At 32.9% G+C, this 19689-nt stretch overlaps 1 protein-coding gene and 1 long non-coding RNA gene across 2 annotated transcripts; one reads left to right on the forward strand and one right to left on the reverse strand.

The window, feature by feature from the left end:
* Positions 1 to 201: 201 nt before the first annotated feature.
* LOC149565112 (cytokinin hydroxylase-like) lies at positions 202 to 6011 on the reverse strand. Its single transcript, XM_089818657.1, has 5 exons — positions 5405 to 6011; positions 4380 to 4609; positions 3853 to 4100; positions 3087 to 3447; positions 202 to 830 (listed from the first exon to the last, which is right to left on the reverse strand). Exons 1-5 carry the CDS (start codon positions 5748 to 5750, stop codon positions 402 to 404), a joined length of 1614 nt encoding a protein of 537 aa, XP_089674783.1. The 5' UTR covers positions 5751 to 6011; the 3' UTR covers positions 202 to 401.
* On the forward strand, positions 653 to 4918 carry LOC149565113 (uncharacterized). The gene is made up of 2 exons (XR_016361997.1): positions 653 to 790; positions 4386 to 4918. It is a non-coding gene; the product is annotated as an uncharacterized LOC149565113 (long non-coding RNA).
* Positions 6012 to 19689: the final 13678 nt, after the last annotated feature.

Genomic DNA, 19689 nt, shown 5'->3' on the forward strand with positions numbered 1-19689 from the left:
ATTGCTAGAAGGATAAAGTAGGAGTTAAAAATATCATATTTCACAAAACCACAAATCAATTCTATCGATTCATCCAATTAAAAGATAGAAAAATAATATGTATATATGAATAAAGTGAAAATAAATAAATAAATAAATTTAAAAAAAATAAAAAAATATATATATATATACAAATAATTCGTAACAGTAATACTAATAAGAAGCTTATAAATTTATGACTTCTAATAATAATATTAAAACAATTGCAAAAGTACGGTCGGTTACAAATTCCGAATTGTGATATACGCTCAGCACAACATTCCACAAGGCTATACTCCGTCAGATTTGAGCCCACAAGTTGGACCTTGACTTGACCTACAAAAAAAAAAAAATGGCCGAAACCTCAAATCAATCACTCAGACTTACAATGGCTGCAAAATGATTGGGACGCCGTGTCTGGGTTTGAGGGTAAGTACAGATATTGGGGCATGGCGATAAGAGGGAGATAAATGGAACTTAAAAGAGCTAATAATCATAGCCATTACTATTTTTGCTTCCATGATGGCAAAGCTTTGGCCCACGCATTTACGGGGGCCATAGGAGAAGGGAATGAAGCCCATTGGATTGTTATTGCAGGCCCTGGCAGTGCCATTTGCAAAGCGGTCCGGGTTGAATTCGTTGGCGTCCTCACCCCAAATGTCCTTGTCGTGATGAATGGCCAGAACAGGAATCCACACAGATAGGCCTTTCGGAATGAAAATGTCGCCCAGCTTCATGTCGGAAAATGCTTCTTTCGCGAATAAACTTGCTGGTGTGTATAATCTCAATGATTCGTTCAGTATCATACTCATCTGCATGCACCACTTGTTGATTAGAATGGATAGAATCTCGTCGCTTCACCATTTTCCTACAAACTTTGTAAAATATTGAATTAGGGTTTTAAGTCAGGTTTTCCTTATCATACCCGTTTTTGACAGTAAAGTCCTTATAATGAGTAGTATTTCAGAAGTAAATAAAACCCTATTTTTTCTGTAAAATTTTTAAAATGTTGAAAAGGGGTATGTTGAAAAAGGGTTTAACCGGGGTGTTTTGAGATGCCTGTTTTCCAGTGTTTAATCAATCAGATAACAGTAGGTTTGAAACTGTTATTTTGGTACTTGATCTTTTTGATGTTTTATATTGAAGAGGTTTTTAAGGTTTTAATCTTTGTTTCCTTAATTAGTATTAGGAGAATTTTATCAACGAGGTAGCAGCAGGGTCTGTTATTAATAGTACTTCACTTTTGTTTAGATTCTATCTTGAAGAGGTCTTAGTAGGTTTTGGTCTCTGTTTTAGTGATCAGCATTAAGGAAATTTTGCCAATGGAATAGCAGAAAGTTTGAGTATATTACTAATGTCTCTTGATTTCTGTGTATCTTTCATCTTGAAGAGGCATTTTTAGATTTTATTCTCTGTTTTGTTGGCCAGCATTAAGGGAGTTTGACCAATAGAACATTAGCAGGCTTGAGTCTATTACTATTGCTACTTGATTGTTGTAGGTTACAACTTGGAAATGACTTTCTAAGGAGGGTAATTTTGTCCTTTTTATATCTCTCCCCATTAATTGGCCAAAATAAAGAAAGGAATTTTTGCAAAATTAAATATTTTTGTAATTTCTATAGGAGGTAGGCATTTCACATGTTTTTGGTACCTAGGTTTGAGTAAAATAAGAATTTGCAATCTCTTTTCCATCTGTTGGGGTGAAAAGATTAATCAATCTCTTTTCTACATGCTGTAGGGGATGAGGGAATGTTGTTGAAATTTAGAGTTTTTGACATTTTCTATTATGTAGAGCAATAGAGAATAAGAGAATTTTATCAAATTCTATATTCTTTATGTAAGGATCTAGCAGACATTTTTACTATAATTGAGTCTCTTTTAAGCATTTTCTACTTTTTAAGATAAACTTTAAATCCAAAATAAAGAAATTAAAAACTTTATCAATGACATTTTTATATTGAGTCCTCTTACACTTTAAAACAGGGAATCTTATCAAATTGAGACTCCATTACTAGAGGCAGCTAATTTCTTGAAGAACCCCACCTTAGGCACGGACTTTGGAAAACTTTTATGTCAGATGAAGGAATAAATGTTGTGAATCTAGACTGTAAAGCATACAATGACATCAGAGTCAGCCACATAAATAGTTTAATAGGGAACTATTTTCAAGACCTATTCAATGAGGATTAGGAGGAGAGAATGGAAGACTTCATTGTTTAGTACTTTGCAAGGAGTTCAGTACTTCCTAATGATAAGACAAGGGAATCTACTGTCTTGTAAGTTTTTTCTTTGATCTTGTGAAGTGGAGTCTTGTAAGTTTTTTCTTTGATCTTGTGAAGTGGATATTTAATTCGATAGAAGGGAACTTTTCTCTGAGATTGAGTCATCTTTAGATATTTGATAGATGCCTTTATTTTATGGAGATTTTAGCAATCTCTTTGTTCTATAGGTCAGCTTGTAGAAAGAAACCTTAACATATTTAATCTCCTTTTCTTTTAAAGGTCGATTCCTTGCAGTCCCCACTTCAAATAAAAATCTAAGTGTTGATTATGTGGACCATAATAAACCAAGAATTTCTGCACATCAAATGACAATCTTTAACTTTAATAGATTAAGGGAAAGGAGGTAAGATTGATAAGAGGTTTAATCTTCTTCATCATTAATCATTGATTAATTCTTTGAAACTTTCATTTGTGAATAGATATTCTAATACTTTCTTTCATTTTAATTTAAAGACAAGGGAAGAAAATTCAGTTATTTTTTATAATTCAAGAAATAAGAAAAAACTGTCATATTGGAAAATTGAACCTCCCATGCTTGTAATTCTTGATTATAAATAAGCCCCACTTACACTAATTTCAATGGTTACTTCCCTTCACTAAAATAATCTATATAACAATCACCTTGTTTATATTCTAAGAAATCCAATTTTTTTGTCCTTCATATTTAACTCTTTCAAAAATATTGTTAGTAATAAAAAGAATATCACTAACTTTATAGTGAGAAACTAAACTTTAATAAATTATGAATATGGAAAATTGGAAAATTGGGAAATTGTAGGAACTTACAATTTTCATGTGAGGAAGTGTGGAGAAGTTGGGAGGACGGTTGTTACAGAGGGCGAACATTTCTTGACGGGCACGTTCTTGCCAATGGGGATGGAGTGCAAGCAACATAGTGGTCCATGTGAGTAGAGTTGAGGTGGTGTCTTGGCCTGCAAAAAAGAAAGTTTTGCATTCATCCATGAGCTCCTGTGTAGTGAAGTTGGTGGAACCTTTCTCACATTCAGCCAACATCAACCCCAATAAGTCATGCCCATATGATGTGCTTCTTCCCATGCTCACTGACTCCCTTCGAGATTCCACCACTCTTTGCAAAGACTCTTCTACTTCCTCCTTCAATTTCACTACCTGTCGTTTCTTCCTTAACCTGCACATAGTATTTAGGTCACACATATTATACCAAATTTCTCAAGCGAGATACTAAAGATAGGTTTTCCTTGTTTTAAATAACTTGAGACCCTCTCAGTTCTTTAACAACCAAGTGATGGACATCTTTATTATATTATAAGATGAAAGATTTGAAATTTTATAAAAAAAATAACTTTTGTAAGTTAAAAAGGCATGTGCATGGTATGTTTCGATGGCCAAAAAAAAAGAAATAATATTAGTGGATTCCACTAAAGAAAATGGCTCAGGAAATTCGAATTGAATGAGAGAATTATAAAATTATTTCAAAAGACAACCGAGAAAGCACTAAAATAAAGTCACTTAGATTGTGTGTGGCACAGTGATTCTACCGACCTTGAGCACTTGAAAGAGAGAGAAGATTTACCCATTGCCAGGGAACCAAGAATAGCGTCCACCACGAGAGGAAAGTTTTTGCAGGAGACCCAATTTTTCAAACACTCTTTTCCCTTCTTTATAGCTACTTCCAAATTCAGTCTTAGCTATAATGTCAGCAGCGAGGCGCATAAAATGCTCCATCACTTCAATCTCCGCTACTCCACTGGTCTCCTCAACACTTCTTTTCCACTTGTTTATCAAACAAGCTGTGCTCTCCACCATGTGAACCACATGCCCCTGCACGTTAGAAAAATATGATTTATCATTCCATCCACGAAAAAATTTAATAAACAAAACTGAACTGAATTTTACTTGTGCCATGAAACTCTTTGATTCTGCTGCTATAGTTTCTAGATTCGATTGTGTAAGATTGTTTTACATTTTCTCTTCTGTTACTCTCCTGCATAGATCAATTCAAAAACTACCACAACATTTTATGGATTGTAGAAATCTAATAGTTTTACATGATTCTGGTTTAAACTTTTCAATAAGCTAATGACACTTCGATATATGTACCTTGAGGTTTTCATGGTGGAAAGCGGGAGCAATGATGTGGCGCTGGTTAACCCAGTCTTGGCCATTAGCCATCAGGAGGCCTTTTCCGATAAAGTTTTTGACACCCTTCTGTTGCAGCTCTGATTTTCCATATGAGAGGCCGTGCTTTGCCGAGAGAAGTTCTTTGATCAGCTCTGGTTCTGATATTGTCAGCCGAGGTTCTGTGCCCCACCAGAATATTAAGCGTTTACCTGTTTTTATAAGAAGAGATAGAAATTAGTATGGAACAAGGCATGAGTTGAGTAGTCAAAGATCTTTAGAGAAAAACTCTGAAATATCAAAGTTGCAGCTTTCTAAAAAATTCCTTTCATTACCAAAGGATGTAAAACAAACAAATAGCCTTGAACAGTTGAATGCATGTGTTGCGTTCTCAGATTTTGTTGCATCTTTTTTTTAAGTTTAAGACTTTGTCTATTGTAAGTTATTAATATTTCAAATCACATTCTATGATCAATTATCAGGATGGATCAATAAAATAAATAATGATTTGTCCTCTCTTACTTTCTGACTGATCCTGATACTACATCATGAAATATGATTCCAAATATGAATAAAAAGAAAAAGACTCACCAAAATTTCTATATATTTATGCACTATTCTTATCTAGAATATTATAAATATGTTATGATGATAAAAAGAAGCTCCATAATTATATGTATACTTAATGACAGTGCTTCCAATTGCCAATATTTAATCATCTACATGCAATGCAATGAGGACTTGTGAAGTTTTTTTTAGTAGAGAGAGGTTTTGTTTACTTTTTAAGGGACTCGTGAAGTTTTTATAGTAGAGAGAGATTTTGTTTACTTTTTCAGTAGGATCTATTGTAAAAGATGCGTCAAACTTCTGGTAAAGTGAACTCAACTAAATTGGCTCAAATCTTTTAATAAGAATGGACTCCTCTGAACCTCTTGGAAAATTATGAGCAGACTCTATCTAGAGATCCCAGTACAAACACTAACTAGGAGTATGAATGACAAAAATACCATAGACGGTCGACCATTGCACATAGTGTGGCATAAGTCTCTCTACAATGTCATGAGTAATAGCGTTCATGTCTTGGGTAGCCCTGAGTTCCCTTAATTTAGTCATATCACCCAGATTTCCAGTGATGAAACGAGGAGTTGGGCCTCGAATGCCTTGCTCCGCCATAATCTTGGTGATATTGTAAGGCTTCCACCAGTACGTGTAAACCCAACTGGACATCAACCTGGATACTTTGAAGACAAGTATTATAATCATCAATATCACCCACGATACCAGCAGCACTGTAAGCAATATTGTTATTCTATTTGTGCACCAGTGAGCAACAGCAACGCCATATCTAGCCATGGTAACTTCAATAAAACCCTTGGCCTTCAGAGAACATATAATTGACACCTAGATTTATAGGCAAGTAAACCTTATTAATTTACAAAAAGGAATTTTTTTTTCCCATTTTTTGTGCCACAGGATCAAGAGCAATTAAACAGTGATGGAGTCACTTCATGATCCATATCAACTTAGGCTCCTGCTCCACTAAAGTTGACATATTTTGCTGATGTTCTTAGATTCATATGGTAAATGTGCAACTTTCATGCTTGTGGAAGAACTGCGGTCGGCACGGCCGCATGAACACCATTATATACTAAATGTAGGCGCAGGTAGGGAGGGAAAACTAAATATCTGTTAGAATGGTAAGTGTGGGTAGTATTTTATTTCTCTTAATAAAGTTGAATCACATAAAATATTCGCTGAAAGTTGAGTTTTGATGAATACAAATCCATAATTCTTATTCCCAACACTTGGAGGTTACAAAAACTATCAAGTGTCTTTTTATCTCCTCGAAAAAACAAGTGGAGAACATTGAGTGCATAGCACTAAGAATTTCATACTTAGCTAGTGGTGAATATTAAGGAGACATTTAGTCGGCAAATGCTCCTGTAATGCATCAGCATACTTAATCCTTACTTCATGCTTTTACCCCCGGGGGTATAAACGATTATAATAAAAAATTGCCCGGTTATAGAAATAAACGTGCAAAACAAAATGGCAAATTTTTATTCTGTACATATTCCTCTTGATTTTTTGTGCAACTTGTTTCTTTTATCTCCACTGTCAGATGTGGTTCTATACATTTCCAGTCAAATATGTAAACAAAATGTTTTCTTTTAAATTTCAAATAGAAAATGCTTTTGAAAATAACAGTATAAGCATTGGGTTTGTGGTACAATCAGCATATTAGAAGTACATTCAAAAGAAAAATGTTTATATAATCGAATCTAAAAATATATTAACAATCTGTTTATATCAAAATAGTGATTTAGATTGCAAAAATTTCATATGTTGTATAATGACTTTTGGCTTATTTTGATTATCTCAAAAGTTCTCTTCTTGATGAATATGGCTCAAAATGATTGAAACATGTAAAATTCAAATCAAACCAATCAAACATTTCCTTAATAAACTATGGAAAACAAAGTAATTAATGTTAATTATAAATGAATTAATATGCAATAGACCATGCATGACATTAAATAAAGTGGGTCAAGAGATTTGTGTTATTGAAATAATTGTAGGATTAAAAAAATTATTTAATTTCTTATATATATATATATATATATATATATATATATATATATATATATATATATATATATGTTTAATCTAAAGTTATAAAGGAGAAGATAAGAGGCTGAACAAATATTATAGTAAAGCTAATAATAATATAGATGTTCTTATGTTTTTTTTAACTTTTATATAAGTATGTATTCTAATCATCACAATGGTAAGATATATGATATTGAAATTTAAGGAGTAGGAAAATAAGAAAACAAAAAGAATGGTAGTTTATTTAGTGTAGTTAAACTAAAAATAATATTTCTAAATTTTTTCTTTTAATATAATAATTTTTTATTTGTATAAACGTATATCAATTGTTTCTCCATTTCACATAACAATTTGAGATTTACACATGTTCCACTAATAGGGCTTTTGTACTTTAAATTTTAAACACGTTTTTTTAGAAATATAAGTATCTATTGCGATACCATATGGGTACACTAGAGTTTGAGTGTTCAATATTACTTCCAAAAGTGGATCAAATACGTTTTAGAAAACTAGAGATTCAATCAAGTATCTATAGCCATTTTTTTCTTATTTCACTACACTACTCATTGTATTGCTATTTTGTTAAGTTTTTAGATTAAAAATACATACCCTTATTGATAGTTTTTCACGATTTTGAGGAGCATTCATTCTAATATCTTGAAATATTGGATGAGTAGTGGAGAAGATTGTGGTAATTTGCATTTGTTTATTGGGCGAAAAATCGAGATAAGTATACAAGTAACCTTTCTCTACATTTTGCAAAATTTAGTGAAAGGAATTAAGCTTTGTGTGTGAGGATTGATTAGAAGAAACACATAATCTTAAAAAATTGCACTCTTGATTCAAACAACATGATTGCAACTTAATTGCATGCTACGTCTTTGTTTTCAAGTTTAAACATATTGCACTTTCTTAAATGTTTATAATTGGAGTTGAGGTTTAGTAAAATTATTTCTAATAAATTATAAATACTCTACCACCAATCATTGTATACCAGGACATAATATCCAATCACATCGTAACACCTTATGTTATGGACGTGCATGTTTTGCATTCAAGTTTATTGAAGATTTCACAATAGCATTTTTTACAATCCATCAAAATCTCCCTATACAAATGTTTATGCTCTAAATCTTCCTACTCAAGTCTCTCATAATGATTGAGGACATTCAATGTGGTTTTTAACTTTGATTTTTTGCATACCCTTTAAATATTTAAATGAAATGGTAAATATTAATAAAATATCTTAGCCTTTATATAAAAATCTTATTTCTTTATTTTTTTATATCTAAATTCTATCTAAATTTTTTTATTAGCTTATCCCTTTAACCTCAGGTGCAAGTATTAGTATGTTGTGTCTCAAAAGCTCCTTGTCCATTCTAAAGTCTACAAGCTTTAAAAAGTAGTAGCGTTTGTGTGAACAAGTCATACCCTTTTTCCTTTAATGTGACTATCATGTTGTGCCATTAGTTTTGGAATGTTCAAGAGAAGGTAATACAACATAACTACTTAAATGCAAAATTTCATAGGATGTTAGCATGTCACATGGATATTATAATAGGAGCATCCTTGGGTGGTTGGCATTCTTGTTTCACCCAAAAATATCTCCTTTCGGTTTACTTTTTAATGTTCATTTGGATAATTTCCTATTGTTTTAGGTAGTGATTGATCCACTTGACTCGTTATCTTATGCGATACTTATGTTGTAGTCTAGGCATCATAAAAGTCCTATGTCTAGCTTTAGAGTTTGTTATGATGTTTCTAGATAAAGTTATCTTATAATCGATCTAGTCTTATATTGGCTTTCCTATTCTAACAACTAGGTTGGTTAGATTTAACTTTGTTCTATGTTGTCAAACATGTCGCTGACCCTCTTGTGTATTCACATGACATGTTGTATCTATGTTAGGGTGTTGTTATGAATTTAAGTCTTGACCTATATGTTATAATTGTTAGCATGAATGCTGATGGTATTCCTTTGGGGGAGTATACTAAGCATTGCTAGAGCACTTTTGGAGATTGTTAGCATGATTGAAATGTTGCATTCATGACTGTGTTTGTCATTGATGTCAACATATCATTTTTTTGTAAAGACTGGTAGAGTAGTAGACAAAAAATGAAGTCAAACGAATGAAGTATTGATGATTAGGCCAGGCACAGTTAAGGATGTGTTCTACAATGTATCCTGATGAAGTGGTTAAGTGTGCATAGAGAGAGTCAAAAACATGCAAAAGATATGCTTGATTTATAGAGGAAAATTTACAGACAGAGTACTTAAGAAGCAATTTTTGATGTTTGGATTGTATCTCCTAACAGAGATAAAATCGTGATATGCACAATTAGACAATGACAATAGATAGCCTAATGATGACATCAATGAGTGTTCAAGGTTTAAGGTGGCACATGTGAGAAGTCGTAAAGATTGTGAGCCAACAATGTTGTGTACTTGTAAAATAATTAATTATCTTCTAGAGGTCCTATTATAACTAATTGCAAAAGCCTCAAGGCTGACTCAGGGAATTATTTTGAGGATATGGTACAAAGGAAGGTTATTTTCCTTATTGTGAATTATGCAATTGAAGTGTAATTCAAGTGTGATACACAAAGTGTTTAGTAGATGCGAGTAAGCGATCCAAGGGATTATTGGATGCAAATTTGGTGATCTAGTATCAAGATCTAAAGAGGAGAAGTTTGGTTAGAGGACAACAAAGGAGCTATACATTTCTATTATTCTACAAGGAATAATATAGAGATTAGTTGGACGATGAGTTCAATGGTCTTTCCCTTGAAGCTATTTGGATAGTGGGTCTATCTGCCTTTTACAACTCTTAATAGGGTTGGAATTTCCTAATAGGAGCTCAAAGTCTCCTAATAGGTACTGATATATAATGAATGTATTTCACTGACTCTTAATAGAGTCCATCCTCTTCCAAGGAACTTTTATATTAGTACATTATTTTGTGGTATCATCCCCACTTGGGTTTTCCCTTTGATCAAAGGTTTCCCTAGTTAACATATTTGGTGTTATTGTGTATAAGTATTTACTCTTGGTTGCTGATTATATTGCTCACATGGTAACAAATTAATAAGGTTGATAAATTTTTTAATAGTTAGATTGTTGGAATTCATTCAGAATAACTGAGAGGGGGGGTGAATCAATTATTCAAGGTCCAAATGTACAAAATATTTTTTTTTCACAATTTAGTGAACCCATAAAACTTTCTCAACCATGCATGTATTCATTGTGTGTTAACCAAAATCGATATGTTACTATAACATTAACATGCATAAATGTAAAGCATAAAACACAACATAACCATCAGTACACTTGACACAATGATTTAACGTGGAAACCCAATTTGGAAAAAACCACCAATAACATGCTACTCCTTTTTCACTCTTCTAAAGTGATGCCTTGTTAAAGGCCAACCCTGTTAAAGGTTACAACACACACTGTTAAATGTAACTCGGTTAAGGGCTTTCAATCACCCTATTAAAAGTGAGCCTTGTTAGAGGACTTTAGAAAATTCACTTGGAATGCCACCCTGTTAAAGGATTTTCCAATGACTATTAAGTCAACCTTTTTCAAAAGGATTTACCCTAATTTGATACAATTGTTAGAAAGTAACAGTAGAGCTTTGATCTGATACAACTTACAACCTTACTTGCATATTACTGATCACTATTCAATCCTCAACTCTGCTTGGCTTCCAATCTTTATAGCTCTGATAGCTTGTTCACCCTTCAAGCATTCATCCTCTTTAAGCCTTCTTACTTATTTTGCCATTGCAGACTTCTTCTCTTGGGTCACTTGATGAAGCAAACCCTCTTCCTTCTCCTTGTTAGATTTTTGCTTCCAAAACTCTCTAACCTTTTTGCTTCATAACCAAACATCCTTAAATATAGGAAATTAGAACTCTTTTCCTACTCATTATCTATCTCAAAAATTAGGGTTTTCAATGGATTTGGTAAGATACAATGTATCTACCCCATATCTTGTCTTTTGTAGAAACTTCTCCTAGAATCCACTTGAATTTGCCTTCAAAACGGTTTACATAAGATTCTATGCCTCCACCTCATCAATCTTATCTTCCTCCTGATTTACAAGTTCCAAGAAAACAAACTTGTCAACTTTTATTTAGTGAATCTTTGATCTTTTTTATAATGTAGTAGCTTGACATTATCAATTTATTGATGCTCAACACATATTGAGTTACTCAACATCTACTATAAAATCACTCGACATCAACTAGATTTTACTAGTGCTCAGCATCAACTGAAAATCACTTGGCTTCTACTATCTTGCTCGACACCTACTAACTTTGCTCGACATCCACTAGAAATTTTTTTCACTCGGCTCCAACTGATTTTTTTCTCGCCTTGCACTAACTTTGCTCGGCACCTTCTATCAACTTGGTTAGGCTTAACAAATGAACTTTGTCCAAACTTTTTCTTTTAAACTTTCTAGGTGTTGCCAATCATTTTGTAACCTCAAAGTAGATCATCAATATATTATGTTATCACTGTCTTAATTGATTCTTGCACTTCAATACATAATCATAAATCAACCTTTCCTCTAGGTACTTTTGTTACATCTTGTTGATCAAATCCTCTTTATCAATCAACTAAGTGATAGTGCTTGAAACATATAAGCAATTGTCTTACCAAAATGTAGCAAGTTTGACATCAATGACAAAACAATGATTGAAAACACACAATCTTATTACAACAATCTTTCCATTCAAATGATCTTTTCAATCATATATCAACATAGATAATTGATTCAACCCCCTCTTATTTATCTTGGTAGAATTTACTTTCTACCAATAATACATTTCGTTTGTCTTGGACATTATTGATTAGATTGTTGGAATATTAGGTACGGTAGGATCTTGAGAGGGGGAGTTTGTATATATTTTCAAGTTATTTTGAAGCATGATGTATTTTGGTGATAAGTATCTAGCTCAATGATCTCTTGCCCAACTTGGCGAGTACTAAGCTCGATAATAACTATATACTTATCCTTCTCTTCCTTTATTGCTTGTGCATTGAAGGGACTCAGTTACTATGATCACCAACTATTATTGGCACTTCTTCATTTCCATCTTTTGAGATTAAATGTCAACATGATTACTTGTGGAAGTAACATTCTTCCCCTTTGACATTAGTGGCAAATACATCATGCTTCAAAATAACTTGAAAATGTATACAAATTGTCCCTATGCATATGCTTCCTCGGTATGACCTATTTTTCAAAATAGTTTTTGTTTGCAATATTAACTCCTTATAACTCCTTATGTAATCATAATACATACAAACACTAATTATTCTTTTCCCCCTTTCTTGAACTTTGAAGTCAAAACAATAAAATGAAAATTACCTACTTTGGATGTAACCCAAAGTGGTCTAGAAACTCCTTGTGATTGTTCACCATAATAAACATAGTATTGTCCCAATTTCTCCTTATTAGTTCAATTTCCTTTTTTCCAATCACCAATTTGGTTAATAGCTCTGTCATATGGTTGACAATAGATAAACTTGGGGTAGCAATGAGCTATCTAGCAATCTTGACATTATGTTGCATAACCTCAAGATGAAGTAATAGAAAAGATTGAATATCATTAATTTCAGCTCTCATTTTTCTCTCTTCCTACAATTCATGTTGAAATTCCATTAGAAATCCTTCTTGAGAATAGTGTACTGATGTAGTACTAGGCTCTATAGTTGGTGCATCAACACTGGCCTTCATATCTTCATTTGCCTTCTATAGTTTATCCTTCACATCACATGTAAGAGATGAAATATCACACAATTAATGAAACAAAGTAATATCATTTTGTACAATCACCTAAAGTAACAAGATTAGACCTAATTGCTTATGCTTCCTTATTCTTTATCTTCATCTTCTTTCCTTTTGTTTCTTTATGACTCATGCTCGGGGATACTTGCAATGGCACTAGAGCTATGGATTCTTGATGTGTCTATTTGGGTTCCTCAATTTTCTTTGTTTTTTCTTCCCTTTTCTCCTCTTTTTGTTCACCCTATACAATATTAGGAATAGAAAGAATTTACTGTGGGACACTTGAGACATCTCTTCGGGTTGTGTCAGTGTAGTAACACTCTATTTCCCCTCTTTCTCCTGCTCTTCTATTCGACATGTAGAGAGTGGATATAACAACATTAGATTGAATATGTAGTTGGTTGTGTATGCATATAGCGATAAATATTTTGGCTCTTTACACTTATAAGGTAAGATAAGATAAGATAATATTAATGTCCAACAAGAGCCAACAACATAGGTCTATGGGACTAGGACCTTACAACCAAGAAAATAGCATCAAATGGAACACCAAATGGTGCCAACAAAAGAGCAAGCACAAATCTAAGATAGAAGATGAAGAAACTGATTGGCCTTGCCCAATAATTCCCTCACTTGGAGGTTTGTGGGTTGGTTCTTTATCATCTATAGCGAAATCAATTGCTCTATGCTCCATGGGGTCTCCTCCAGTTTGAGCATGTTCAACATCAACATTTTTGTTTACTTGTGTGGCATCTATAGTCCCAATAGTTTCTCCCCCTTGCATTACTTGAGCCTATTTCTCAGTATTTGTATCTTTTTGTTCTTCACTGGTAATCATAGGAATAGTATCAACAAGTGTATGTAATGAGCCAACAGATATGTCATTCTTATTTTGTGGTTTCTCCTATTTCCCAGATGTAGAATATTGTTTGATTTGTCCAATAATAGGTGCATATCTCGGTATGTAAGCGAATGTTAACTTGGCTTGGGAGATTGACCTTCATCATTCTGCTAAGTTCTAGTCATAACATCTTCATCTTTCTTCAAGATTTCACCTGGATCTCCATTTGGTGCATCTTCAATGGTTATAGTTATTCGAAATATGTTTCAACCATTTCATGAACATAATCTACCATATCTTGTGGGGATATACTAATACACTCTTTGTCTTTGTTGTCAAGATCAATGTTTTGTTCTGTCCCGATGTTGTCAACTTGAATCACTTCTTCCAGATCTTTGATATTGTATACTTTCTTTCAGATCATTTCCAAGTCTTCATCAACTAATTGTAATTTCCCATTAAAACATAAATAGATCTTCATTTTTAAACTAATCTATCTTTTTAGTACTCTAATGATTCACTTATATCTTCAAGTCCAAAATCTAGCATACGAGTAGCTAATGATCTTCCTCTCATTTCTTTCTTGGTCCTTAGAGCATATTTCCATAGACTATCAATTCTTTGGTATAGTTCATCAGGAATTTGATTTCCAATTTCTATAGATGTGTATTTAATTCTAGCCATCATGACTATTACAACAACTTCTAACTTTTTCTTGTTCTCATCACTCATATAATCATACTCGAAGAATTTAAATGTAGAAAAATGTCTATTATTTTTAATACTTCTGGTTATTTCATCAATAGTCGTGGGTCTCCCATGTATGAAACCTCTAAAGTGACTTCCTTCATCTGACTCAATTCTTTCTTTATCTCACCTTCTTTATTATCATCTTTGAGAATTAATTTTCTTCTCTTTTGTATGCGCTTCTTAACAAATTTTCTTGATGAATCAGGCACCTTCTTTCTCTTTTGATATGTCTTTACTTGTGGTTGAGTGGGCTTGGTAATTCTGATTGTACCCTTCTTCAATGGCTATGTTATTTCTTGTGCAACATTGGTTCTTGCTATAGTATTCTTTGGGCTTATTGGGGTGGCCAAAGGTCTTTTCTTACCTTTCTTTGTTTGTGGTTTGATAATAAAAATTTATTTATCCTTGACTTCTTCTTCAACAACATCTCTCCCTTACCTTCAGTGATCATCAAGGCCTGATTATCTTCACTTGCACCAAGTGCACTTTCCAAATTGTCCATCGTTTTCTTGGTTTTTTTAAATACCTTGGGAGCAACAATATCCATCTTGATCTTTTCTTTAGCTTCTTCAAATGCCCCAAATAGTTGGGCATCCTTATCAATTGACTCATTCAATAGAGCTTCAATAACATTGGTGGATTGATCTATGTTGATCTCGTAATCCATGGGTTCAAGCAATGCAAACCTATGATTCACTACTTTCACAAGTGTATTATCAGTATCAATAAGAAAGAAAATATCATCATGATACTTCTCAACTAACTGTGGGGGTATTCTATACCTTTAATTCATCCTCTTCTTAAAGTTTTCAAAGTGTTTAGTCATCACACTATCAAAGTTGTTTCCTAGTATCTAAATAAACTCATTGATTTGATATATGACAAGGGTATCTTTCTTGCAATTCACTTGTCCAGCAAAAGGGAAATAATTTTGCATATAAAAGAAAATGCATACTAGTAATGAGCCAAATTTCCAAGTGTTAGACCTTGCAACTCTAATTGTCTTCATGTTCTCTGTAGGTTGCCTCAACAGTAACTCAGCTAAGTCATATTTATGACCTTTCTTCACAATTTTGTATCCTAGGTCAATTGCCATGTGTGACACACTTTTGGTTCTTCTTGATTGAAAGATTTTATACATCACAACATAAACTCCAAATTTCAATTGCAGGTCTTGAATTGGTACAACCTTTTATCCTCGATTATCCCACTATGCTTTCATGTTGGTTTCAATTTTAGTCTTGGAGGCCATACAAAATGCTTTAGCCTTCTTTGTTATGGGATACCCAATAACCATATGAATTACATCTCGTGTAATCTTAATAGGCTCATCCAACCACATTTTCATATCATGAACTTGACTTGAAGTATAATGTGAACCCACTCTTCTTTAAATTTCTTCGTGAAGTGAAGGGCATGAGTGAGACCCTTTGTCTCCAAATGTTTGTATTCATCTTTCAATTTCGTGTCCACACACAATTTTTTACACTTTTCGAAGCTCAAAACCACAATTTTTTCCATTTTTACAGCGATAAAATGTAGATGTCATGAACCAGTAAAACCCTAGGCAGAATAGACGATAGTGCACCCACTTTGTCTGTTTGAGTTGTGACTTCAAGAGATAATTTGTATTTCGGCTCTTCATAGGCTTCATTGCGAATCAATTTCACTGAGTTTTCCTTAGCATTGACACGGGTTAGAGTTTTGGCAAACAAACACTTCACTCTTTGCTTAATTCACACTAAATTCTCTTTTGCACTTTGATTCTTAAGCAAATTTGCACTCACAATCTTTAATGATCAACTGCTCTCATAAATCACTCAAATTCGCTCTTCATTCTTCATAAATGCATGCCCTTTTTAATGCAAAAAATTTCCTTTTAATAAACATTAGGTCATATTAAATGCTCCATACCCCATGTTCTGTTGTAATTAATAAACTTGGTCAAAATATTATTTCCATCACACACTCAGTTAGCATGATAGAGTTGTCTCAAACTCGGGTAACACACCATCTCTCCTTACAACATTGATTTCTTGATCAACACTATCTCTTTTAGTTATCGACCATCTTAGTGTGACTTGCCAATTTTGCAAATCTTCCAAACTTCCAGAGTTGTCCTTGTGCATCATATAGTATGCAGACACGGACTTCCTTCCATTACATTTTAGGAATTGATGTAAGATATATCAATACTAATGCAGTTCCATACCTTCTTCTAAGGCTTAGTTGAAAGTATTGGTTTCACCTAATCCATTTGACCAGGTGTCAACATTAGTTGCATTTGATGTTTCATTCTAAACTGACTTCTTCCTCCATATCTTTTTCATCTTCATCTGCTCACTTATTTCATCCACAGTGACTTTTACTTTTCCTTTTAGATTTTCCTCTTTCGGTGCTGACACTCAGTATCTATAGTTCTTGCTTAAGTGACTGACCCTCTGGCAATGATAACATGCCATACTTGAGTTCCTCGAATTACCCGATCGACCTCCCAATACAAACACTAACTAGGAGTATGAATGACAAAAATACCACAGACGGTCGACCATTGTGCATAGTGTGACATAAGCAGCCAGGCTTAACCGACGTACTGGAACCATTGACTAATAGTGGCTAGGAGTGGACCCAGCCACTCTTAGCCAATAACTTGGGGCCACTGTTATGCATTGGTCTCCTGCTATTGGTTAAGAGTGGCTGGGCCCACTCTTAGCCAGTATTAGTTGAGTGTGCTTGCTCGGGCATAAGTGCATGAGTAATAGCATTGATGTCTTGGGCAGCCCTGAGTTCCCTCAATTTAGTCATATCACCCAGATTTCCAGTGATAAAACGAGTAGTTGGGCCTCTAATGCCTTGCTCCGCCATAATCTTGGTGATATTGTAAGGCTTCCACCAGTACGTGTAAACCCAAGTGAACATCAACCTGGATACTTTGAAGACAAGTATCATAATCATCAATATCACCCACGATACCAGCAGCACTGTAAGCAATATTGATATTCTATTTGTTCACCAGTGAGCAACAGCAACGCCATATCTAGCTATGGAAACTTCAATAAAATCCTTGACCTTCAGAGAACATATAATTGACACCTAGATTTATAGGCATGTAAACCTTATTAATTTAAAAAAAGGAATTTATTTTTCCATTTTTTGTGGCACAAGATCAAGAGCAATTAAACAGTGATAGAGTCACTTCATGACCCATATCAGCTTAAGCTCCTGCTCCACTAAAGTTGACATTTTTTGCTGATATTCTTAGATTCATATTGTAAATGGGAAACTTTCATGCCTGTGGAAGAACTGAGGTCGGCACCGCCATATGAAGCAACATCATGAACACCATTATATACTAAATGTAGGCGCAGGTATGGAGGGAAAACTAAATATCTGCTGAATGGTAAGTGTGGGTAGTATTTTATTTCTCTTAATAAAGTTGAATCGCATAAAATATTCGTTTTGATGAATACAAATCCATAAGTCTTATTCCCAACACTTGGAGATTACAAAAACAATCAAAACTCTTTTGATCTCCTTGAAAAAACAAGTGGAGAACATTGAGTGCATAGCACTAAGAATTTCATGCTTAGCTAGTGGTAAATATTAAGGAGACATTTAGTCGGCAAATGCTCCTGTAATGCATCAGCATACTTAATCCTTACTTCATGCTTTTACCCCAGTGGGTATAAACGATTATAATAAAAAAATGCCCGGTTATAGAAATAAGCTTGCAAAAAAAAATGGCAAATTTTTATCCTGTACATATTCCTCTTGATTTTTTGTGCAACTTGTTTCTTTTATCTCTTCACTGTCAGGATGTGGGCCTATACATTTCGAGTCAAATATGTAAACAAAATGTTTTCTTTCAAATAGAAAATGTTTTTGGAAATAACAGTATCAAAAAGTTTCTTTCAAATTTCAAATATCAAAAAGTGTTGGGTTAGTGGTACAATCCACATATTAGATCGAATCTAAAAATATATCAACAATCTGATTATATCCAATTAGTGATTTAGATTGTGAAAATTTCATATGTTCTATAATGACTTTTGACTTTATTTTGATTATCTCAAAAGTTCCCTTCTTGGTGAATGTGGTTCAAAATGATTGAAATATGTACAATTCAAATCAAACCAATCAAACATTTCCTTAATAAATAATGAAAAATAAAATAATTAATGTTAATTATAAATGAATTAATATGCTAGACAATACATGACATTAAGTAAAGTGGGTCAAGAGATTTCTGTTATTGAAATAATTGTAAGTTTAAAAAAATTGTTTAATTTCTGCAACACATGCACACACACATATAATCTAAAGTTATAAAGGAAAAGATAAGAGGCTGAATAAATATTAGAGTGAAGTCAATAATAGTATAGCTCTATTCTTATGTTTTTCTTTTTTATATAAGTATGTATTCTAATCATCACAATGGTAAGACATATGATATTAAAATTTATTGAGCACTAAAATAAGAAGACGAAAATAAAGGTAGTTTCTTTAGTGTAGTAAAACTAAAAAAATATTTTTAATTTTTTTTCTTTTAATACAATAAGTTGAGATTTGTATAAACACTAATTGTTTCTCTTTTTCACCTAACAATTTGAGATTTACACACATTCTACTAATAAGGCCTTCGTACTTCAAATTTTAAACACATTTTTTTTGAACATATAAGTATCTATTGAAATACAATATGGGTAAACTAGAGTTTTAGTATTCAATACAAATATGAATTATAAAACTAGAGATTTAATCAATTATCTATAGCCATTTTTTAATTTACTACACTACTCATTGTGTTGATATTGTGCTAATTTTTTTGACTAAAAATACATACCCTTATTGACAGTTTTCCAAAATTTTGAGTAGCATTCATTCTAATTTGTTGAAATATTGGATGAGTAGTAGAGAAGATTGTGGCAAATAATTTGCATTTATTTATTGGATGACAAATAGAGATAATTTATTTATTTTGGATTGATTAGAGGAAACACATAATATATAAAATTTGCACTCTTAATTCAAACACCATGATTGCAACTTAATTGCATGCCCCCTCTTGGTTTTCAAGTTTAAACATATTTCACTTTCTTAAATGTTTATAATTGGAGTAGAGTTTCGGTAAAATTAATTAAATTATAAATATTCTATGACCAATCATTGTATACCATGAAATAATATCCAATCATATCATAACATCTTATGTTATGGACTTGCATATTTTGCATGCAAGTTTATTGAAGATTTTATAATTGCATTTTTTACAACCCATCAAAATTTCCCTA

The sequence above is a fragment of the Cupressus sempervirens genome, chromosome 3 (genome assembly GCF_028749045.1).
Source record: "Cupressus sempervirens isolate cs-2001-9-10 chromosome 3, ASM2874904v1, whole genome shotgun sequence".
Classification (NCBI taxonomy): Eukaryota; Viridiplantae; Streptophyta; class Pinopsida; order Cupressales; family Cupressaceae; genus Cupressus; species Cupressus sempervirens.

Coding starts and splice junctions, on each gene's coding strand:
- LOC149565112 (XM_089818657.1), bottom strand. CDS start 5,750: ATGGCTAGATATGGCGTTGCTGTTGCTCACTGGTGCACAAATAGAATA. Junction 4,101..4,379: donor TCCACCATGAAAACCTCAAG/GTACATATATCG, acceptor TCTAACGTGCAG/GGGCATGTGGTTCACATGGT. Junction 3,448..3,852: donor TCTTGGTTCCCTGGCAATGG/GTAAATCTTCTC, acceptor TACTATGTGCAG/GTTAAGGAAGAAACGACAGG.